At 34.1% G+C, this 23,509-nt stretch overlaps 4 protein-coding genes across 4 annotated transcripts; 3 read left to right on the forward strand and 1 right to left on the reverse strand.

Moving 5' to 3' along the window:
* The first annotated feature begins 6,083 nt into the window (after window positions 1-6,083).
* LOC21407063 (F-box/LRR-repeat protein At3g48880) lies at window positions 6,084-7,244 on the forward strand. Its single transcript, XM_024175963.1, has 3 exons — window positions 6,084-6,324; window positions 6,441-6,589; window positions 6,759-7,244. Exons 1-3 carry the CDS (start codon window positions 6,084-6,086, stop codon window positions 7,242-7,244), a joined length of 876 nt encoding a protein of 291 aa, XP_024031731.1.
* A 3,955-nt stretch (window positions 7,245-11,199) lies between these two features.
* Window positions 11,200-11,775, forward strand: LOC21407064 (F-box/LRR-repeat protein At3g48880). Its single transcript, XM_010090842.2, has 2 exons — window positions 11,200-11,561; window positions 11,658-11,775. The coding sequence occupies exons 1-2, from the start codon at window positions 11,200-11,202 to the stop codon at window positions 11,773-11,775; spliced, it is 480 nt and encodes a 159-aa protein (XP_010089144.2).
* A 19-nt stretch (window positions 11,776-11,794) lies between these two features.
* LOC21407065 (F-box/LRR-repeat protein At3g48880) lies at window positions 11,795-12,199 on the forward strand. Its single transcript, XM_010090843.1, has one exon. The coding sequence runs from the start codon at window positions 11,795-11,797 to the stop codon at window positions 12,197-12,199; it is 405 nt and encodes a 134-aa protein (XP_010089145.1).
* Window positions 12,200-19,196: 6,997 nt separating this feature from the next.
* Window positions 19,197-22,451, reverse strand: LOC21407067. Its single transcript, XM_010090845.2, has 10 exons — window positions 22,294-22,451; window positions 22,036-22,147; window positions 21,342-21,469; window positions 20,830-20,969; window positions 20,631-20,699; window positions 20,238-20,373; window positions 20,072-20,134; window positions 19,926-19,969; window positions 19,384-19,485; window positions 19,197-19,304 (listed from the first exon to the last, which is right to left on the reverse strand). The coding sequence occupies exons 1-9, from the start codon at window positions 22,376-22,378 to the stop codon at window positions 19,399-19,401; spliced, it is 864 nt and encodes a 287-aa protein (XP_010089147.1). The 5' UTR covers window positions 22,379-22,451; the 3' UTR covers window positions 19,197-19,304; window positions 19,384-19,398.
* Between the last annotated feature and the right edge of the window lie 1,058 nt (window positions 22,452-23,509).

The following is a 23,509-nucleotide window of genomic DNA, read 5'->3' on the forward strand; positions in this document are numbered from 1 at the left end:
CACGTGTAAATGTTTTTCTCCTTGATTGAATAAACATGGCAAAAGTTGGTAATTAAACCTTTTTACAAAAGGGGTTAATATTTGATATCCAGTCATAAATTTTGTAGATTTCTCATATTGATAACACTTTTACTTTAAGCACATTGGTCCTGGATTTACATTTAATGCTCCAAGTTAATTTTCTGAAATCCTAAGCCTAGACATAAAACAAAAATAAATTAGAAAAAAACAACAAATAACAAATTTTGGTAAAGAAACGTGAAAGGATCAGGTTAGTTTTTTGTTGTTGCTAGAGAAAATTCAGTGATTTGTTATTTTCTCTTCATAAATTCGCGTATGTAACTTGTTGTAGAATAAGAATAGATTAGATTTTGAACCTAGCTAGATCTTTGCTTTTGTAAAGGCTTCACTAACAAAAGATTTAAAAGAAAATCAAGAAGAACACCTGATTTTTGAGATTGTGTGTAATGTTAAATTGTAGGGCGAGATCTCATGGAAATGCACCTGTTTTCGTTGGAAAATTAGCCTTACAATGATATAATGTCAGGAACAGGTTTTCTTGGATCTTTTTAGAAGTTTGGAAGGTTTTCTTGGATTAGAAATTGGAAATGGAGCGCATATATATATATATTAAGTCGTTCAACAGAGTTTGATTCCGCTTATTCACATTCGTTTGATTCATATCTGGCTTTTGTTTATTGACGGCTATATGCAGGAATGGAATGAGTCATCTGTAGTGGAAACTCTGAGGTTACTTCTTAATCCATGTACGGATTTATGGTTTAATAATAGATTCGTTTCTTTTGTTGGATTGTAAAATGTCAGTTGGAGAAGTTAATCTTTGGTTGCCTATGAAAAGAGAAGTTCAAGGTCTTCTAACAGAATGTGTTCGATATTCATAAATTTAAATATTATTCTGTAGTTTAATTAGGTTTTATCATGGATGTTCGATATTCATATGTTCGAATATTTGGTACTTTATATTAATGAATCCAACTCTTCCAATTATTTTTGTAGGACTTCCGCCGCGACGTGTCGGTCGCTTACAAAAATGAAATGTTGTCAATGTCATTTAGTTGTCTGATGCAATTATTGCTGGATGTTTCATGCATAACACCCTTTTTTCACGTGCCACTCGCGCACCTTATATTCTGTTTCTTGCCCCTTGGTAGTTCTCTAATTTTGATATTTGAAGAGGAAATACAGCCTGTTTATATTACTATCAGGAGCAAAAAGCTTTACAACCTAGTAAAATTTCAACCAAATTAAGATGTGCATAATGGCCTTAATGTTCTGACTTCTTACCAATTGTTGTTGTTACTTAATATGCAGGAAAAACAGGAATGCAGGCATGTATCTTTAATCTTTCTTAATTACTAGCTATTTGTATTCTTAGTATGAAGTCTCTTTAGTCTATTTTGGATGAATAGTTTTTAGCTTTCAAGGACTAGGAAGTTAAATAACTTTGACCTTTTTAATGCTTAATAGTTTCTGCTCGAGTTCAGTCATAGCTAGTAATTGTTCTTTATTTTGTGGTGTTTGTGTAAAGATGTCTTTTACTAGTTACTACTTTTTTTTTTTTTTTTTTTTATGAGAAATACTTGGTGAGTTAAGTTAACTCTTGATATCCTTATGATTTTTCTTTCCTGTGTGGAAACTTTTAAAAAAGACTGTTCTATGTCTGCATCTATATCTTTGTCGTGTTACGGAACACGGAAGATTACATTTCTGACTCGCTCTCATGTCCAGCTCAAAAAATAATTCCAAAATCGAACTTCTTTTTCCCTTTTCCTTCTTGCATTCCTTGTTATTTCCTACCTGTTATGAAACTAAGATTTTTGAAGTACATTAAAGAATAACCTTCGAAGTTCCTAAGATGTAATTTATGCATTCTTAAACTTATTAGCAGGTTTGTTTTTTTATTTTATTTTTGGGTCTAGTTTTGAATTTATAGATCTTATTGAAGAGCAACATATACTTTATTTTAAAATTTTAAGGTTCTCCAATTCCAACCTATTTTTGAAGATGCTAGGTCCGTTTTTATCCTGGTGTCACAAGCGGTGTTGCAACACTTTACTGTAACATTGTTTTTAACAGTAAATCTGAAATTAAACCAGCAAGGCAAAATGCAGGAAAATAATGCAGGAATGTAAAGAACACCAGAAAAATGATATCGCAGTTCGGTGCGCACACCTACTTTGTGGGGCCACGCCCAGACAGTGATCAATCCACTAAGTTCAAAAGATTACAAAGGACCGAACGGTCTTACACACTCAACGACTCCCTCCTTGATGATGTTGCTGTTGCCTAGAATTTCCTTAGAAAGCTTGATCAGCTAGCACCACTCGACTTGACAGTTTCCACCTGAAACCAAAGAAATCTTCTCCTGAAGAACCAATTCAAAAGTGTCTCACAATCCGTCGCAACACATCAAGCGACTCTTAACATTACAATCTCATACTCACATGAACACACGCAGCTTTTTCATTTTCAGCACTCTTTTTTTTTTACACAAAATACATTCAGCCCAATACAATAAAATCTCACACCATTGCTGCCGTTCAATCTAATACAAAAAAAAAACCTCCAGCCTAAAGAATTTCCATCCATTAATTCCCAAAGTCCACTCTTCAATCTCAGCAATCAACTCCTCTGATTTTCAACCCTTAAACCAAACAACCAGACTTTCCTTAAAAGGCTCACCTATTTATTGTGCCAGCCAAGCTTCCAGTCAATTTGCAACCAATTTGCCAAATATAGTTTTCAACCAATTTGCCAAAAATAAGCCAATACAAAAATGCACTAACAATCTCCCCCTTTGGCTATTTTTGGCAAAACTAACAAAAAAAACTTATTACAAGATAAAAGATAAAAAACCAACTAAGGGGGTTAATTGAATTAAGAGTTCTCCCCCTTTTTGACAAAAGACAACCAAAGTTAAAAAATAATACTAATAGAAAAACCTTTTAGAAGCTGTTGCTCCCCCTGAGTCCTCTACGAGTCTTACTCCCCCTAAATGTAACACTCTCTTAAACTTGATATTATCATCTGTCAAATGCTTGGACCAGCCACCATTACTACACACACAACCATTAGTACATGCTTCTAAAGAAGTATAAGTCCTATGACACTTTAAATCATATTTCCTTACCCAAACACGTCTAGGAAATTTATTTTGCACATCAATCCTTGTTTTAGGTGTCCTTCTTGAGTTTGTGGAATTTGGTGGATTCGTGAGCATACCTCTCTTCAAAGCATTCAAATACTTATAGCATCTTGGTCTTATATGGCCAGCTAAACCGCAGTAATGACATATGGGAACAAATCTTTTATGTCGAGGGGGTGAAATAATAACCTTCTTACTGAGGGTTGTCCGAGGTTCAGAAGCGGTGTCTCCTTCACAAATACTGTCTTGAACGTTGAACATTCACCGGTGTAGCCAAGTCCATGACGATCACAACTTGATTTTCCTATAGAGAGAATATGATCCAATTTGGTGGTGCCAGAATTCATCATCTTCAAATTTTTCTGAGTGCTCTCCAGTTCAGCCCTTGTGTTCTGCAGCTTTTTCTCATTTTCAGTAGCTTGAAATTCATAGTTAACGGCAGCCCTCTTAAGCTCATCCTTCTCTTTAACAAGCTCATCAACTCGTTCCCGTAGAGACTTATTCATTTCACACACTTTAACCCATTTGCTGAACATAGTCTTATAGGATTCTTGTATGGCATCAATAGTCAACTCCTCACCATCACTGTTACTTTCAGAATCTGAAAAATCTCATCCGTTTTCACTGTTCACAGAATATGTTACAGGCAGTGTTACAACACTGTCTGTGACACATTTTGTAACACTGTCTACAGAAACACTTTGATCAGTATAAACATTGAAAGCAACATAGTTACTCACATGGTCTTCATCCTCCTGACTGCCTTCAGAGTCTTCATCACTCCACGTTGCATTAAACGACTTCTTCTTCTTCTTGAGGGTATTGGTGCATTCGGATTGAATATGTCATATCCGTCGCACTCTCGGCATTGAATACCTCTGTTTTTTGTCTTCAATTCTGTGTTATTTGCTGCAGATTTACTCTTTTGAAAGTTGCTGAAATTGCAATTTCTTGAATTCTCATTCTTCCTATTGACCTTCTCCATTACCTTGTTGAATTTTTTTGACAACTTTGTTATGGACTGGGCCAAGTCTTCTTCATCATCATAATCAGCTTTGGCTTAAAAAGCAATACTTTTCTCCTTCTTTCCTTCCTTATTTTCATCCAAATTCATCTCAAAAGTGCGCAAAGAACCCATTAGCTCATCAAGTTTCATTGTTTGGATATCCTTGGCTTCATTAATAGCTGTCACCTTATAAGCACGCCGCCGTGGAAGAGACCTCAAGACCTTCCTCACAAGCTTCTCCTCTGATATTTTCTCTCCAAGGGCAACTGCCTCATTAGCAATATCACATAATTTTGAATTGAAATCAGAAATTGTTTCATCTTCAAGCATGCGTAAGTTTTCAAACCTAGTAGTGAGAATTTAAAGTTTTGATAGTCTCATGGCTGCCGTGCCCTCATGCGCCGTTTATAGAATTTCTCAAGCCTCCTTAGCCGTCTCACATGTAGAAATGAGCTTGAATTGATTGGCATCCACTCCGTTGAAGATGGCATTAAGAGCTCTTGAATTGCTATTCGCCAATCGATGTTCTTCAGTAGACCATTTCTCTTCGGGTTTCATTGCTTCTTCTCCAGCATCATTTTTGGTAACGGGGTGTGTCCAACCAATCAACACAGCACGCCACGCTTTCTCATCAAGTGCTTTGATGAACGCCTTCATACGAGCTTTCTAATAAAAGTAATTGCAGCCATCGAGGAGAGGAGGACGTGAAACCGAACTACCTTCTCTCAAAAAATCTATCCCTGCTATAACAAACCAACTCCCCAAATCTCACCAAACAAAAAGGTTAGTGAACCGCTCTGATACCAATTGTTAGGTCCGTTTTTATCCTGGTGTCACAAGTGGTGTTGCAGCACTTTACTGTAACACTGTTTTTAACAGTAAATCTGAAATTAAACCAGCAAGGCAAAATGCAGGAATGTAAAGAACACCAGAAAAATGATATTGCAGTTCGGTGCGCACACCTACTCTGCGGGGCCACACCCAGACAGTGATTAATCCACTAAGTTCAAAAGATTACAAAGGACCGAACGGTCTTACACACTTAACGACTCCCTCCTTGATGATGTTGCCGTTGCCTAGAATCTCCTTAGAAAGCTTGATCAGCGAGCACCACTCAACTTGACGGTTTCCTCCTGAAACCAAAGAAATCTTCTCCCGAAGAACCAATTTAAAAGTGTTCTCACAATCCGTCGCAACACATCAAGCGACTCTTAACATTACAATCTCATACTCACATGAACACACGCAGCTTTTTCATTTTCAGCACTCTTTTTTTACACAGAATACATTCAGTCCAATACAATAAAATCTCACACCATTGCTGCCGTTCAATCTAATACAAAAAAAAACCTCCAGCCTAAAGAATTTCCATCCATTAATTCCCAAAGTCCACTCTTCAATCTCAGCAATCAACTCCTCTGATTTTCAGCCCTTAAACTAGACAACTAGACTTTCCTTAAAAGGCTCACCTATTTGTTGTGCCAGCCAATTTTCCAGCCAATTTGCAACCAATTTACCAAATATAGTTTTCAACCAATTTGCCAAAAAAAAAAGCCAATACAAAAATGCACTAACAGAATATATTGCCATGTCTCAACTGACATACATTGACAATCATGAACCATCCAATCAATCTGCTATTCATGATGCTTCATATTTTCCTCATATTCCTTTTTTGTTCTTCACTCTTTGTATTTTGTTCTAAATTGTATGGAAGGTGTACAAGTCTTTATTTGCATTTCATTTTACCAAGTCAGTTAAGTCCGATTCAAAGTTTTGATCACTATTGACTTGCATGATTTAATTAATTCATAGATCATGGTTTAAGCCTTAATGGAGAAATGATATATAATAGTGATGTTCCGGTGCTCACAGTGTTTTCCATATCTGTAGGCGCAATCTATTTCGAAGATGATGAAGAAAAACAGCCGTGGATCCACCAGATCATGGAGTGAACTTCCTTATGATGTCCTTGTAAACGTATTCATGTCACTCAACATTATTGACTTGGCTGCCGGTGTCTCCGGCGTGTGTCGCTCATGGCGCGCTGCGTGTTCTGACCCCATGCTATGGCGAGAAACCGACTTCAATACTATGAATGAATCTGATCTGATCAACATTCCCAGAGGTATTGGTGCTTGGTCTGACCAGGGTATCAAGCACTTGAGGATCCTAAAGAATACTTTGGATCTCAGTTTCGGGAGTGTGACTTGCCTTACGTTCCATTATATTGGGTACTCTTAACGAATGAGTACCTCCTCTGTGTAGTACGAAGGTATTGCTTTTCACTTCCCAAACTTCACATTAGCCAGTCTCACATAGCTTTAGAAGCCAGATTTTGGTTCTTGGGAATAGCAGTTGTTAAAAAGGTCTTCCACGAGAAGTCAAAAGGCTCGTTTGCCAGAGTTTTTGCTTTTGTATTTTATCTGTAGAAGAAAAGAAGTAAAATTCATAGTTTTACAGTAAGTGTTTGCAAGTAAAATTCATCAAAAAGCTCTTTCGAAAAAGGTCATCCGAACAGTAACACGAGATGTAGAGCTTTTATTTCTCTTCTTCTGTTATGTACATATATGTTTAACTGGAAAGAGAAATCGCTGCAGGACCCCAAATCTCAAACAACTAGTCCTCTCTGCATGGAGTCAATTAGCCATTGCCGGATTCGAAGAGGCTGTCAAGCACTGGAAAGACCTCGAATCTTTGACTGTAGTATGGACTACTTTTCCATGTACTATGTTGAAATCCATTGGAACTCACTGCAAGAACTTCTCTAAGCTTGCTATTGTGTCCCTTTTCAACCTTGAATTTGCGGTGGCCATAGTTCGGTATATTCCGCAACTTAAGGTCTTCAGCCTTCTAAAATCGATATTTTGCAAGGAAGCTCTAACCTTTTTGATGAAGAACCTAAAGCATCTAGAGGTGCTGGATCTATCTCATAACTTCCAGGAGGAAAGGGTTTGGCATGGCAACATTCGGTTCGTGATATATGTAGATCCCGACAATGAAATCAACAAAAATGGCTCAAGGTCTGTGCCTGCAAGCTTCCGCTTGCTGATGGGGAAATCATGCAATTAGTTGGCGTGTGAATGAAATGAAATGAAATGCCTTCTCTTGCAGTCTGATTTATATGCATTAACAATATCATGTTCTCTTAAGCGTAGCTCAAACTTTAAGTTGGAGAACTCTGTAAATATTATTCAGGAATAAATTTCAACTTTCATGAAAAGTTTTTCCATTTTATTTCTGTTTAATTTCCATTTAAGTCTTTGTTTATTTGCTAGCTGAGAAAGTACTGAAGAAAGTCAAGAAACTAGCTAATATCCGGCAGTAGGCTATAAGTACCAGAAAATATTAATTAATTGGCATGTTTATTACGTCGTATTAGCATGTGTTAATAAAGAATTAAAAGCCTAATTTATGCTATGCCGGAGCAATAAGAAAATGAGAAGAAAAACAAAATTATAGTATAAATATTTACAATGGTTCACTCTTAATGTAAGAATTACGTTTACTTGTCGCTATAGACACTATAACCTGAGAAAGAATTAGTACAAACTACAATCTACCAAAAATGCACGTCTCGGTCTTTGTTTTTCACTACCCAAAACGGTTGCCCTAAAATTCCTTATGTATAACCGGAATTAGGGCACACTAAACATACGCCCTAAAATAGCCTGCCGATTTTACTGCGAACGATGAACTGTGATCGGCGGGGAACAATGTAAATTCATTAGGCTTCTAATATCAGAGGAGAAAAAAAATCAGGCTCCTAATAACTTCCTTAGTTCTACTAATCTAATCAAGTTTGTTTTATCTCATTTTCCAGTTGTATTTTATGTCAAAAAAATAAAAACCAAAACTTTTTAATTTTCCGGTATTTGCATTTAAAATATAACGGTCACAAAAGCAACTCAAAAACCAAATTAGAAAAATTTAAATTCGGGAACGGCTAATTAAAAACGAGAGAAATATGAAAATCTCTCTCTCTCTTCTATAAACATAGCAAGTTATTAAAGGCTATATATATAAAAAGATGGTTAAATTGATAATATCCAGCAATACCTTCATTGTAGATTTTGCATATAGAACACTTAATTACCTCTCTTCTACTTTAAGACATTGGCCCTGGATTATGATTCAATGCTCCAGGCTCCAAACCCTAGACAGAAAAAAAAATATAATTTTTCTTGCTTTGTTTTCTTTTTAATATGTATTGCGAATGACAGATATAAAGAACATGCGTTACATATATATATATATATATTTATATATGGTATAAGGACTTGATTGTAATTATGCAAGTTTGACAGCTATATAAGAAATAGTACTGAACTTTGAATGAGCACTTAATTTCTATTTAAGATTACAGAGAAGACAGAACTTTAGCAACATTCAGAGATCAGAGGTAAAATAATTTTTCTCTCTCAGAATAAGATTTCCATTTCATTTTTCCTCTTTGTTTCATTGATCTTTTTTTCTTATACGCATTAGATTTTTCTCATTAGAGAGAAATTTTCCTTCTTTTTTTATTTTCAATTTTTTTTTAATGGAAAGTATTTAGAAAACAACAAAAGTTGTCAGTGACTTCAGTGCCGCATGAAAGGTGGCTCAGTACAGGTCTGTTTCTACATAGTTGTATTCTTGTTGATGTACTCTAGGTAGATTTTCTTTTTTTATTTTCAATTTTTTTTTTAATGGAAAGTATTTAGAAAACAACAAAAGTTGTCAGTGACTTCAGTGCCGCATGAAAGGTGGCTCAGTACAAGTCTGTTTCTACATAGTTGTATTCTTGTTGATGTACTCTAGGTAGATTTTCTATTTCAAAACTCAAGCTTGAAAGTTTCAAGTTTTTTTATAAGAACTTTTAGTGGATCGACTATCTTGTGTGAAAAAAACCAGGAAATTTTGCTACTTTGATTGCATAAAAGAGGTTTGTTTCTTGTTGTTGAACAAGGAAAGTTCTATATTTATTTTTTATTTGGTATAGTTTTTGCTTTTGCTTTCGCATAAGCCCGAAGTGATTGTGAACCTGAGGTTTTATTCTTGTAAACGCTTGAGAGAAACTAAAAGTCTGATTTTTGAGATTGGTAGTTTGATCTTATATATGGTGAAGTCTGATCATGCTTTCTTTGAAAATTTTTTCACAATGATCAAAAAGTGTTGCAGGTCTTAAAGCTTTCTTAAATTAAAAGAGCATGAAAAGAAGCATATAGATCTCAAAGTTTTCTTTATGATTTCAGATAAATTTTAGTTTTCTCTCTCCTTTTTTTCTTTGCCGATATATGTTGGATTAATAAGCATAAATTATTCTTATATTCTTGAACTTACCCGGTAAATTTGCGGTGTAGAAATATGCATTATGGCATTAGTGTATGATTCTCTTATTCTTTTAATTTGTATCTTCTGCAATCATATGTATGTAAAAATTTTCTTATTACTTTTCTACTTCATGAATTAATAGTTGCTGCTCTCTTTATCTCTAACTATTCTGAGTGAGTAACCGATTCATGCAGGATAGTCGTGTACGTATCGGATTTTAGTTTCTAGAATCAGGGTATTGAGTTTCCTCGTTACTTTCTACTTCAATTAATAGTTTCTGCTATCGCTTTTATCTTTATCGATTTTGCGTGAACAACCGCCAATTCGTGCAGGACAATGCACATAGCGAGTTTAGGTTCTAGAGGCTGCGCATTTTTAAGTTTTTATTTTTTTTTACTTTTATTAATAGTTTTGGTATCTCTTTATTTTTCCCCATGTTACGTGAGTAACCTATCCATGCAAGATAATGTACGTGGTGAGTTTAACCTTCTAGGGATAGGGGATTAAGCTTTCGTATTACTTTTCTACTTTTATTAATCGTTTATGCTATCTCTTTATCTTTACTTATTTTCCGTGAATAACTATAATTCATGATGGACAATGTTCTTAGAGGGTTTTAGCTTCTAGGGTTTAGGGTATTAAGTTTCCTTTGCTTTTTCTATATCAATTAATAGTTTTTGCTATATCTTTATCTTTACTTATTTTGCGTCAATAACCGATTCATGCAGGATAAAGTGCGTTAAGGGGTTTTAGCTTCTAGGGGTTGGGGTATTAAGGGCTTGTTTGGGGAGTTTTTACTTCTATTTTTACTTAGAAGAAGAAGAGTCATAAGAGCCCTAGCCTTTTAAATTCTCATTTAGCTGATATACTTTAGAAGATCCTTTATGACATAAACAAGATTTTTTTTTCTTCCTTTAGTAAAACTTTTACTAAACACGCCTTAATTAAATAAGGCTTTTTATAACTTTCAATTTTTTAACAGTTAGTGCACTCTGCAGTACCATTACAATAGTGGCTAAGTAATTAACAATAATTAATTTGACTTGTGATCTTTATTTAAAGTTGTCTATTATAATCCATTTTGCAGAGAGATATTGCACGACTCTCTTATTTTCATTTTTGTTCACTTTGAGCCCTATACATAGTTAGCAAACTCCCATGTACCTTAGGAAATCTGAGTTGTTTGAACAGTCATTTTATGTTTCATGTGCATGATGGATTCTAACATATAGCAATTCTGGTTTATAGAATTTAAGACCATTTTTCTTCCTGATGTTTTACATTTTTCTTGCTTAGAATATAAACTTTTTTTTGCTCAGAGAGTTGACTTTATGAGACTACTTTTTGATGTTCAACTTGAATTTTCTTGAATAGAGAGTCACTAAAACTTCTAACTGATATTTTATGTACGATTAAACACTCAATAAGTTGAATGTTATGCATCGCAGTTTTCTAAACCAAAGCCTTTTAAGACAGTTCATACATTCTTAAAGTTTCCTTGCTGTTGATCATATTGGCCAAAAATATTATGCGACTTACGTATTACAAACAAATATCTTTATTTATTTGTATTTATACTTTACTCAGTAATCATTTTATTTGGGGTTGTTTGTGTTTAGCCCTTCACGATTTATAAATATCGCGAATATTGCCTGCCAACTGTGTTAAATTTTCTATTTCGGCATGTTGTAGGCGTAATCTGCTTTGAAAGATGAATAAGAAAGTCTCAAGATCCACCAGCTGGAGTGACCTGCCTCATGACATACTTGTAAGGATATTCATGTCTCTCAACCTTCTGGACTTGGTTACTGGTGCGTTCCGAACCTGCAGGACATGGCGCGCAGCCTGTTCGGACCCCTCATTGTGGAAGAAGCTAGATTTGAATTCGGTGCAATTGAACATGCTCAGCATTGCCCGCCGTCCTTTTTCCATGGCCGACAATAGATCATGCAGGATGTTGCTGCTAGTCTTGTGTGGTGCTTTGAATCTTAGCCGCGGAAATTTGACTTGTTTGATGTTAATTAATTTCTATGTGGACGTAGACGGCAGGGAGTTAATCTATGCCGCTCAAAGGTAATACTTATTCACTAACGTGTTTTATTACTTGGAAGGAGAAATTAAACCATCTTGCTAGGCAGGGACTAAAGTCTGGACTAATTCTACTTGCAGGAGCCCTAAACTCAAGAGCCTAGTCCTACCACCATGGAGTCCGTTAGACATGTTTGCATTCGAAGAGGCGATAAAGTACTGGAAGGAGCTCGAATCCGTGACTGCTTTGTATATATAATTTTCGTTGCGAGGGAATTATGACTTCCATTGGTGCTAACTGCAAAAATTTTTCTGAAATAAAAATCCTGTGCTCTTTTGATCTTGATTTCGCCGATGCCATCGTTACAAATGCCCCGAACCTCAAGTTCTTGAGCCTTCGTTGCACCGTGGCGTGCAAGGAGGCTCTGTTGTATGCGCTGAAGAGCTTGGAGCACTTGGAGGTTCTGAATTTGACTCATCTCCGCGTGGCGGATAAGGCTGGGCATGAGCGTCACCCTGCAGGTGGCTTGTTGTTCCGAGAAGTTGACAACGAACTCATCGAAAACGCCTCGCGGCTCAAGAAGTTTATAACTTGCACGGATAGGAGCTGCCCTAAGTGCAATGGCGGCACGATTGCTGACGAAGAGTTCATGAGGGGGAATCAGTTTGATGAGGAACAGTGACGAAATTACAGGTGGTTATTTGTACAGATGCAGGTGGTTATAATCAGTTTGATCAGATGCAGGTGGTTATTTGTGCCCTTTTTTAAACAATGCTGAAAATACAATAAGTTTGAAAGTGTATGAGCACATGTTATGTCATGAATAAATTTGAACTTCCTCGGAGAATTTCCTTTTCTTTTTGCAGCTATTTTCTATTTATTATCCAGCACATATATATACATATATATATATATATTTGTATATACACGTATATATTGGCATGTGCATTTTTTTATTTTCCCCAGACTCAATGCTTGCGTTTGATTAGAAAGAAGCCATTTGAGGACTGTCTTTGATCAACCAACTTAGACCTAAATCTGTTGAATTTTGACTTTCTGAAAATTATTTTTTTTTGTCCTTTTTCTTGAGAAGACAGACCCAAATGACGTCTCCTATAACCAAAAATCTATTTGTCTTAAAAATATATTTTACAACATATTATCTAAACAGTGACTTAGAGGCTAATACTTCTCTTCTTTTGTCGTATAAAAGCAATAGGAAACTCTCCCAAACAAGCCCTTGTTTAACATTTTTCATGACATTTTGATCCATTTCCAAGGCCAACGAAATAAAGAAGCACGGACAGTTTCTTGTCATTTTAATATTAGTTATACCTAATTATCTTTTAGGATTTTGTGCTTTTCGTGTTTTCCCTGTTCCCTACTCTTTACACATCTTATATATCTACAATTTCTTGCTTCACTAGTTTTTAAATTCCCTCGATAAATGTATCTTATATATCTGCAATTTCTTGCTTCACTAGTTTTTAAATTCCCTCGATAAATGTTGAAGTGTTTTTGCTTTTAACTTGAGACTTTCAGTTTATATCTTGAGTTCATTTCAGACAATATTTGCCAACTCTGGAAAGCGTTTCTCAGTGTCTCTTGCAATTTTTGGCAAACTTATAGCAGCCCACAAAAACTTTTTGTCTTCTTTTTGGGAGCTTTCAACGGTAGGAGTACTTACTCTACCCACAGTGCATGTTTCTAATATTAGATACGGTCAAAATCCCGTTATAATGAAAAAAATATGTAAATCTACTAAAATTTAATGCAAATCAGAGAGTTCAAAATATAGCAAAACGAGTGAGGGTATTTTTATAATATAATAAAGAGATTAAGATGAGAAGGAGAAAGTTGTATGAATGACTCGACAATTTTTTATTAAGATGACAATATATACACAAATCATTATCAATGCAGACAAGGAAAAGAATAATTCTTCTATCACTAGTTTCCTAAAGCATAAAAGATGCTGCTAGTAATTACAAATAAAGAGAAATATTTACATTCCCATAATTCACAAAATCGATTATTGTCGACTACTTTCCTTATTATATAATACCGTAGAATTCTCTTTTCTTTCTTTCTTTTTTTTTTTTTTCCTTCTTTTATCACGTCTTCAACAGTTAAGGAATCCAACATGCGTTCCACAAAGTGAATAGGAAAGGTCAAGTGGTCACTGTGTCACCACAACTTCAAGTACTGCCACAATTATTTTTCTACCAATTTCAAGTTATGAAAGCGAGAGCAACTTTAAGCATCAAAATATTACTATTCCTAGATACTGACATCCGATTTCTTTCGTATAAGATCTAAATATTGACCAAGATTTATCGCCCATATCTCTCAAAACACGCATAATGACAATATTAAAATCTGATTATCTAATAAACTTGTGAGTGTAATCAAGAGATAAAACACTTGGCATGATAGGAAGAAAATTATTATTTCTAAACAATTGGCAAGTTGTGTATGATCATGAGCCGCTCATCAAGTGATGTGTCATGTTAGAAACTCAAGGAGTTGTAGCAATCAAATAAAGAAGAATTATCACTCAGTTGTGTACAAAACAGTTGTAATCTGAAACCCAACCAAGTTAGCACATATCACTATCAGATCATGTGGTTTGGTCCATATTTTAGAAACCGAACCAAACGATCAAAGACACATTATATTAGAACCATACCTTAGGCATTATAGCCTAAAATGTCCCAAGTTGCTACTAGCCCTTACCTTTCTATATAGCTAATGCTAATCTAAATGTGTATAGCTAAGAGCTACTCTATGATATGTGAGATAAGATTTAAGACTATTGGTTAAAGTTTTATATAGTCAATGATGATGACTAGTTTGCCAAGACCTTATAATATGGCCATATAATAACACAATAATATAATGTGTCATAAAAATAAAAGAACTTTATCGCATAGTCTAATTGATTACCCTTGCTAGTGTAAAGTAAGACAGGGTTCCATTGAAGATTTCTTCAAACATGGTATGTCCTTTCTGTTAATAACAACCTTAAAGAGAGAGAGATAGTTTAGGTTACATGGCATGACAATGTATTATTGATCGATATGAGTTGAGCTATGTTCTTATTTACTTGTCCATTACTACTTATCGCTATGTTATTTAAAATTTAAGAACATGATCACATAATTAGGAATGAAATACTAAAATACTTAAACAATTAAATTATGTGTCAAAGTTTATAAATTGGGAAGACAACTATAATAAGACAGAAAATAGAAACGATAGATTTGAACTCTAAATACAGTTGCGCCCGAGGAAATTAGCACCCACTTGTACTCTCTTTTAACACCTATTTTGGTATTCTCTTTCAATTTTGCTATAAATATGACCACAACACTAGGAGAGAAACTAATTTTGATGGAATAAAAATATACATATTATGTTCCCTATTAATTAGTTCCTTGGATAGCATTTAATTTTACCCATTCCTCTGAAATTTCGTACCATGTGCTGAACTACGGAAATGCCAGACTGAAAATCTTTGTAAAGTGAAACGAAATTAAAGCCGTGACGACCCCGAGAGGACGATTTGAAAACCTTAACAAATAGTAACAACATTTAAGACAAAGGTTGGTCAATAGGAGACAAGGACATGGCATAATTTTACAGGAGTCGGTGAAGACTGCTGACATTTCCAATTAAATGCTTAAGATATAATCAATAATGCTTAAGATATGTGACATCATTTTATTTATTTTCTTAGAATGATATATATAGGAATTGTCTCTGGTCAGACACTGAAAAGTACCTGACCGGAACGGTAATTGTATAATTCTACATAAATTGTATATATTTACATGTAAATCGTGTATATTTATATGTAAAGTCGTGTATGTTAAGTTATAAAAAATGACAATATATATTAATCCTCAAAATATGTATTTTTTATAGCAATTAGTGAACACATAGCATGAAAATATGTATATTGGCTGATTTGTTGTATTTCATGTTAAATATACACGAATTACATGTAAATATACACAATTTACATGTAAATATACATGATTTATGTAGAAATATATAACTGCCGTTCCGGTCAGGCACTTTTCAAATGTCTGACCGGAGATCTTACCTATATATATATATATGTATATATATATATATATAATTATGTACATGAGGTTATTGCTTATGCATTGGAATCACTTTTTGTCAAACACGCCACAGTTAAGTTGCAAACTTCAAAACCTCATAATTGATTATATTATCCACCCCCTAGATTATTTTATTTATCTTAGCTTAAAGCTTGGTGATTCAACCTTAGTTTAAATACATTATTATTATGTTACCAATGAGGATGAAATCAGTCTGTGGGCATCGCAGAGACTGCTGATATCATTCATTTTTCTCCCCATTTTTTTAATTTAAAAATACAACAGAAACTGAACTTTGTTTAATATGTATAATTCTTCCAACCACCTAATCAGACGCTAAAATTTTGCCCCTTTTTATTCATAATTCACTCCCTTTTTCTTTGCTATGGCCCATGTTACTTGTCACTTGAAGGATGATATTGTTAATGTTTATGTCTACATAGTACAGCACTTTCATTAATTACCCAGATAACCTTCTTGGAAAGATCTTGGTTATCCAATGCCAATATATAAGCTTGTTAGAGAAATAATTATATGCTCAAGACCTTGGAAGCAAGAGGACGTTATGCCCCAAGAGAACTAGTAAATATCATCATTTATATTGAATACTATAGGGCATGTTCTTTTGTCTAAAAAACTCAAAAAAAGACAACTTGAGTTCCAACTTTATTCAAGTTCACGTTCTTTTAAGTTTTAACTTTATTCAACTTTACTCAACTTTATTTAAGTTACAACTTCAACTCAAGTTATAACTCAAAAATTACACTCAAGTTACACTCCAAAAGAACAACCCCTATATTATTCTTCGGTTAAAGACATAGTTAGCGATAAATTCACACTCTTTATTTTCAATATTGAATTCAGTATTGAATCGCCAACCCCAGTTTAAAAAAAAAAAATATATATATATATATATATATATTATGATAGAATGTGATTAAGGCAAAAATCGTCAACAAGGAGCAGTTCGCATAATGAATAAGTGAATAAGACTATTTATGCATAAAACCACCCGATCAAAGCCAACGTGTATGCCACTTGTAACAGAAAATCATGCACCACGTGGTCCTCAAGGTAACTCAAGTCTCCACCAATAATTTTAGCGTCAAGTTTAAATTATGGAAGCAAATGAGCATTAGAGAGATCCAATTAAGGAAAAGTCGACGCTCACAACCGTCAGAAACTTTTTTTTTTTTTTTTTTTAATATTGCACTCAAGTGTGTAGAAAATCACCATATTAGCCTTCCCCTCACCAAAGCCTCAAGTGCTGCTATCAAGTAAAAGAAGTACAAAACATGTCTTTGTAAAGTGTAAAACCAAAATTCCCATTTGATTAATGCCTTTAGTTGTCTTCACTTTTATCTTATCATCCAAAAGGACTCCAAACTTGAATAATGATCTGCAACACAAATCAAGCTTTTCGTTAGTACTATGAAAAGATGAGAAAATGCATGATAAACAATAAGGGAGACGACAAGGAGCATTTGGATAGTGAAAATGACATTATAGCAAAATAATTTCTTTGCAATGAAAGGGCATTTTTGTCATTTCACAATATCAATTCTTTAGTCTGGCTCTATTCTCCACCACAGCCTTGTCTGATTTGCGTATTAAAAGACTTCAAACTTCCTTGCATATCAGAAACAAACTCAATTTTCTAATCTTCTTCATCTCTCTCTCTCTCTCTCTCTCTCTTTCTTATCAAGAATTCCTGAAAACTTCAAGAACTCATATGGGGATTCAAAATCCCAAGTTTCCTTGCGTGTTCTTGATAATCATACTCATGATCAGCCAGTTCTCAAGTTGCCGCCACATCAACAGATTTATCACAAGCACTGAAGAAGCCAAGAAAACAGCCAAAACCACTAAGCTCTATTCCCGGTTTTCATGGCATTCATCTGCACAACCTCCAGAGGAATCCAGAGGACACCAGATCGACCCGAGATACGGCGCTTCGCTACGAGCAGTTCCTGGGGGACCAAACCCGCTCCACAATTGAAAATTCATCTTGCAGGTCTTGTGAGTGTTTGAGTAGTACACAAAAATTTTTGCAGTTTCTTAGTGTATATTCCTTTTTTTTATTATTATTATTTTTGTTTTCTCTTGGAAGGATGTAATATATACACAGTTGAAAAGAATGCAAATCTGGTAGTTTCTCAAATTTGTAATAGATAGCATGGCACCATCAAGCTCACATGCTTGCAATAATGTCTTGGAGATCAATTTGATCATGTAGATGGCAACGATTAATTTATATTGTTTTCCTCTCTCTCTCTCTCTCTAATATATTTTCCCACCAGGGCTAAGCAATGAATATCCTGGTTAATAGCTTAAATTATGTACTAATTTTGTGGAGAAAAAAAAAATGCTTCACCCGTGCTACGCAGGATAACTAATAGAAGATGGATCCCACATATTCTATTAGTTTGTAGTGTTCAACATTACCGGTACTCGTAGCGTATTATTTTATACAAATTAAGGAAGTAAGAAAAGTTTAGACAAAAAATGGTTAGAACCTAAGTATGTAGAGAGGTCATGCAACTGCCAGCTCCAGAAGGTAAAAAGGATTAAAAGTACAAGAGATGACCAATTAAATAATGGTAAGATGTAGAGTAGATGTGTACCTATGGAAGAACTGTGCTGCTTTTTATTTATTTATTTATTTTTATAATTACACAAGTCCAATGAAAGCACATTAATGAATTCCCAACAAATTTTGGCTACATTATTTTATTGCTAACAAATGGTTGGGTGGAAAATAGTAGGAATACAGAATATAAATCATATTTTATTAGCAGTTTCTGTACGTGTTGGTTTTCCTCTTAGAAGTCAAGCTATCTTTTTGGAAGGTATCGGAAATGTAACTTTCTTGTTAGAAAAAACAAATATCAAAGTAAACGGTTTCGTTATACGTGTCTATTATACTATTATAATTATATGTAGAATATATTAATATGTTTGCCTCATTTAAAAATCCAAGCAATTCAATCTGACATTAACAACTTCTTGATGATAATTATCCTCCCTAATGATCTAGTTAAGCCCATAATCATGAAAAAAAAGGAGTGAATTTTTTTAAGAGACAGCCCTTCCCTACATGGATTTTTAAGAAAAGAAGGTTCATGGTGGATGATACTGAGGGCCCGTTCACTTCGCTGATTCGAGTTTGTAATTCGAGTTGACATGTGATTTTGTGTGAGAGCTTTTTACTGTAGCAAAAAAGTTAGATGTGACTGTTTCTGAGAGCTTTTTACTGTAGCAAAACTCGAATTATAAACTCGAATCGGCGAAATGAACGGGAAACTAATACATTAGATATTATTAAGACCAAGGGAAAAAAGTTTTATTGCACATTTTCTGATTAAGACATGGAAAACAATGTTCCAACCACAGACATAATGATTCTGTTTCAGCTATATTAATTAAGCACACTATGTTTGGACTTAAAATATTTTTCACTTCCCCCTTTGAGATTCTTCAACACATCAGGGATATTTATAATAATATGCAAATGTGTCAAAGCATAAATATTAAATAATTGAAGGGATGGGAATTATGGGGAAGAGTGCAACAGGAAAAAACAGTTAAGACCTGCTTGCTTATGTCTTCAATAGTAGAAAAGACTTGAGCAAGATTCAAGAATTCATCATAAAAACCCTGCAAGAAATTTATGATATGTTCAAAATTTGTCAATCTTTTAGGCAAGTTAAAGATGGTATGAGTGCAGAAAACAAACCACAAAGAGTCCTCTCTACATAAGCTCGGTGCCGATTGGATCGACCAAAAAATGAACCGAAAGTGTTCTTCTAATGATTGGCTCAAACTTAGTCCTCCACATCTGTGTTACAAATAGGTTTCGAAGATAATTCAGACGCCTACTCTTAAATGAGGACAACATAGAGTTGCAAAGATTTTTAAGTCTCAGAAGTTCATGATCTTTTATATTCCAAAAGTTTTCGAATTCTGAAAGAGTAGTTTAATAACACAGAGAAACAAATAGAACCACAATGATAAAAAAAACCATGTCAAAACAATATAATAATAGCTTATGCCTTTAGCTATAAGCTGCTAAATAGCAAAGGCAAAAGAAAGACGTCAGAGATTTTTAACTTTCTAAATGAGTTCATTGAAATGCTTTTATCTAATGGTCATATCACCTAAAGGTTTTTTAACACAATGAAAGGGTGTCAAAAAAAGACACAAGAACAAATTCATGTTCATGATGAAATACAATGATAAATGCATAAATAAGTGAAAATAGCATATTTTGCTCCTTACATCTTTGTATTCTGAGCTTCCCTCAAATATCTCAAGAGCCTCAGCTACAAACACACCAGTAAATAGCAGTCAATAAAATGAAGGTGGTAATGGTACATAATCAGAGTTATACAAGTTATTTGAGAGTGCAAAAGATGATAGCTCACGAGATCGAAACCGAATCACCATTGCATGCGTATACTCCTTGGTTTTAAGGTTAAAATTCCGACCTGACAATGCCACAAGTAAGATTTTTCTTTGACATGACAGAACTAAAGAAAAATATGTAAGGAGGGAAAAGAGCAAATATGTCAATTTTGAGCTCAAACAAACCTTGAGTAGATTGGGCAATTAAGGATGGAAATCCAATTGTCAAGCTTTGCAGAGAAGCCAATGCGTCTTCTATAGCCCCAATTGCATCATCAACAAACGAAATCAGAAGCACAAATTCAACACCATTGTTGAACTCCTGTTTCCAAGAGCGAGTAATTGGAACCTCTTCAGAAGTTACTTTTAAATACTACTATTGCATATTGTAGAAGATATGACAAGTTTAGATTGTGCGATTCTAGGAGTTTGAATTCAGGATCTCGTGCTTTGACAAAGCTTAAATTGTCGTGAGGCGGGCCAATAACAGTTTTATATTCTAACAAAATGAAACATAACTAGAAGATCTAAAAAGAATCTAAGAACTTAAACATAAAGGATCATATGTCCTGTTCCAACCTCTCCTTTCCGAAATATAGGAAGGATATCGTCTTCTACTTCGGATTCATAGTCCAAATTAAGCAATCCCTGATAACAAACAACAATATCTGATCCAATTAGCTTCACAAAAGCTAATCTAGTTATATATTTAAGAGCATAACTACAAGAAAGGAAGCGTAAGGAACAGAGTGGTCGGTGTTTACATGTCAGGGCATACATGGCAGTAAGGCGACACATGCTCTTTGAGAACTCCCAAGTAGAAAGGCTTCTCGTAGAACTTCTCAAGCTCCTCCTTCCGTTGGAAACGCATGTACACAGCGTGTGTGTAATTCTCGTCGTTTCGATTTGAGATACGTCCTGAACCAGCAAGGCATGAACAATTGGGCAATGTCATAATTGTTGGGTGTGTGAAGCCTAATTTAGACCTTCGTAGTTAAAGATAAACACAATGAGTATCGACATGTGATTAAGGATAAACACAATGAGTACGAGAGGCATGAAGCGCGTGATTCCCTTGTAATATTTTTTAATCATAATGAAAACTGAAAACGCTAACAGTTGGAAAGATACGCAACTCTCATATTAAGCATGAACTTCTATAACTCTTACATATGTGCTTCATTCCCTTTTTTTTTTTTTTTTATTTCTCTTGTCAGTAATGGATTAGGGCCTCTAATACATAACAATAATATATGGGGTCAATTTATATATATCTAAAATCAAGATTACCTAATGATATTGAGAGAATGCCACCCATTTGATACTGGGTTGTGTAGAGATAATCCAGCATATTATTTTCCTCTTCTTCAGATAAATCCACCTTTGCTTTTAGCAGACATATATGCTCCACAACTTTTCTGTTACAAATTTTAAACACATAATTAAATCTACAAGTCAACTGTATCATTTAAAAACTAAGGAGACGTTTAGTTCATAGATTAGAATCATGTGATTAGAATAATTTTTGATTTACGTGTATTTTTTGTAAGAAAAAACACTGTAGCGAATTATGAACCATGATTCAAATCATCGTTTGAATCTTCCAACCAAACGTCCTGAGATGAACAACGCGCATTTGATGTAATTTTGAAAGTGAACTTATGCCAGACACATAATTAAATCTACAAGTCAACTGTATCATTTAAAAACTAAGGAGACGTTTAATTCATAAATTAAAATCACGTGATTAGAATAATTTTTGATTTACGTGTATTTTTTATAAGAAGAAACACTGTAGCGAATTATGAACCATGATTCAAATCATCGTTTGAATCTTCCAACCAAACGTCTTGAGATGAACAACGCGCATTTGATGTAATTTTGAAAGTGAACTTATGCCATTATATTTATGCAACTAAAATAAAGTTTTGAATTGGGCCAAAAATAAAAGAACTAACGGTTTGGTAACACATGATACTAAAACCTTTTCTTCTCCAGATTTGTGCTCGAGCTCTGCTCCACAGAAGCTGAAACTGTCATACCCCATCTTTTATTTCTACCGAACCGCGTTTTCAGAACTCCATTCAACTGAGAAACTGAAAATAAAATTTTTTTTAGAAAATGCATGGATTGTCACAATAAAAGCATTACTGAGATCCACAATAATTGTAGAAAAAAAAAATTATAGGAGAGGAAAGAAAAATTGAACTTTTTTTTGTCAGTGATGAGTGAGGTTGATTACCATTGACCCCAAGAGGGCGTGAGATTATGGGATTTTGAAGGCGATAAATGGGAGAGGAAGTGAGGTTATGGGCTTGAATGAGCATTGTGGCAGTGACAATTGGTCAGATTTTCTTTTCTTTCTTTCTTTCTTTTTATAATTCCTTTGGTTTGTGTTTGTTTTTGAGTTTGATATCTTTAAATCTTGTTCTGTACAAAATGGGTGGACAAGGAAAAACGACATTTTAAATTAGTAAGTTAAACCTGGCGCCTTTGTTTATCTTAAATTACCAGATTAGCCCTCTTCAGTTTTGAGTACACACAAGACTTGCAACAAGCGTCAATCCCAAACCGTAGCAAATAATGATAATATTAATAATAACAATAATTCATAATAATAATAATAATAATAATAAGAGAGTTTTTTTTATTGGACCATAAATAATAAACTATCGATAATTATTTATTTTCAACTATTAAATTTATATAAAAAATTATCTATTTCACATATTATTTTTAATATAATGAATTTTAATTAAATTTAACAATTAAAAATTAGTCTTATTAAAAAGTCCTTAATAATATCTCAAAATGTCTCGAGGTGATGAGAATCCCACTAAATCAATGTGTAAATCCTTTGAGGACACGCTACTTGAAGGTATTGTTATGTCATGTTTAGTTCGTTAATTTGAGTTTTTAATTTAAGTTGAGATGTGATTTTATGTGAATCTTTTACTATAACAAAAAAAAAGTTAAATGTGACTGTTTTTAAAATTTTTTTACTATAACAAAATTTAAATTCTAAACTCGAATCGGTGAAATGAACGAAGCCTTAATTAACTTTCTCAAAAGAAAATAAAATATTAGAGGAGAAAATTGATTTGACCGAACCCACTACTAGTAAAGCCAGAGATTTGTGTGCTACTCCTTAGCTCAAAGTCCCACATGTTTATATAATGAGAGGTAGTAATGATGATGAGTCTATAAAAGGACTCGTTCCTATTCTTTGAATCTTCATTGAAAACTGACATAGATCTTGTTATTCATAAATAGTGAGGTGGTTTTTTTGTGTCATATAGTTTTTTAAGGATATTTAGGTGCAGTTGCGGCATTTTCATTGAAAAAATGAGGTTAGCGTAAAGAAGGCGATTAATGACTCGACCACTTTCAGACAATTAATTGTTATACTTGTAATTTGGAGGTATATTATTTACATTTCTGGGTTTTGTCTACAGAGT

Source organism: Morus notabilis, unplaced genomic scaffold, assembly GCF_000414095.1.
Source record: "Morus notabilis unplaced genomic scaffold, ASM41409v2 Scaffold297, whole genome shotgun sequence".
Classification (NCBI taxonomy): Eukaryota; Viridiplantae; Streptophyta; class Magnoliopsida; order Rosales; family Moraceae; genus Morus; species Morus notabilis.

What these genes read in the sequence shown, in the direction of transcription:
- LOC21407063 (XM_024175963.1), top strand. Translation starts at nt 6,084, where the DNA reads ATGATGAAGAAAAACAGCCGTGGATCCACCAGATCATGGAGTGAACTT. An exon ending in TGGTGCTTGGTCTGACCAGG is followed by an intron (nt 6,325 to 6,440) that starts GTATCAAGCACT and finishes TCCTCTGTGTAG; the next exon opens with TACGAAGGTATTGCTTTTCA. An exon ending in TTGCCAGAGTTTTTGCTTTT is followed by an intron (nt 6,590 to 6,758) that starts GTATTTTATCTG and finishes TTAACTGGAAAG; the next exon opens with AGAAATCGCTGCAGGACCCC.
- LOC21407064 (XM_010090842.2), top strand. Translation starts at nt 11,200, where the DNA reads ATGAATAAGAAAGTCTCAAGATCCACCAGCTGGAGTGACCTGCCTCAT. An exon ending in TTAATCTATGCCGCTCAAAG is followed by an intron (nt 11,562 to 11,657) that starts GTAATACTTATT and finishes TTCTACTTGCAG; the next exon opens with GAGCCCTAAACTCAAGAGCC.
- LOC21407065 (XM_010090843.1), top strand. Translation starts at nt 11,795, where the DNA reads ATGACTTCCATTGGTGCTAACTGCAAAAATTTTTCTGAAATAAAAATC.
- LOC21407067 (XM_010090845.2), bottom strand. Translation starts at nt 22,378, where the DNA reads ATGCTCATTCAAGCCCATAACCTCACTTCCTCTCCCATTTATCGCCTT. An exon ending in AATTGCCCAATCTACTCAAG is followed by an intron (nt 20,135 to 20,237) that starts GTTTGTTTGAGC and finishes TGGCATTGTCAG; the next exon opens with GTCGGAATTTTAACCTTAAA. An exon ending in GGTGATTCGGTTTCGATCTC is followed by an intron (nt 19,970 to 20,071) that starts GTGAGCTATCAT and finishes GTGTGTTTGTAG; the next exon opens with CTGAGGCTCTTGAGATATTT.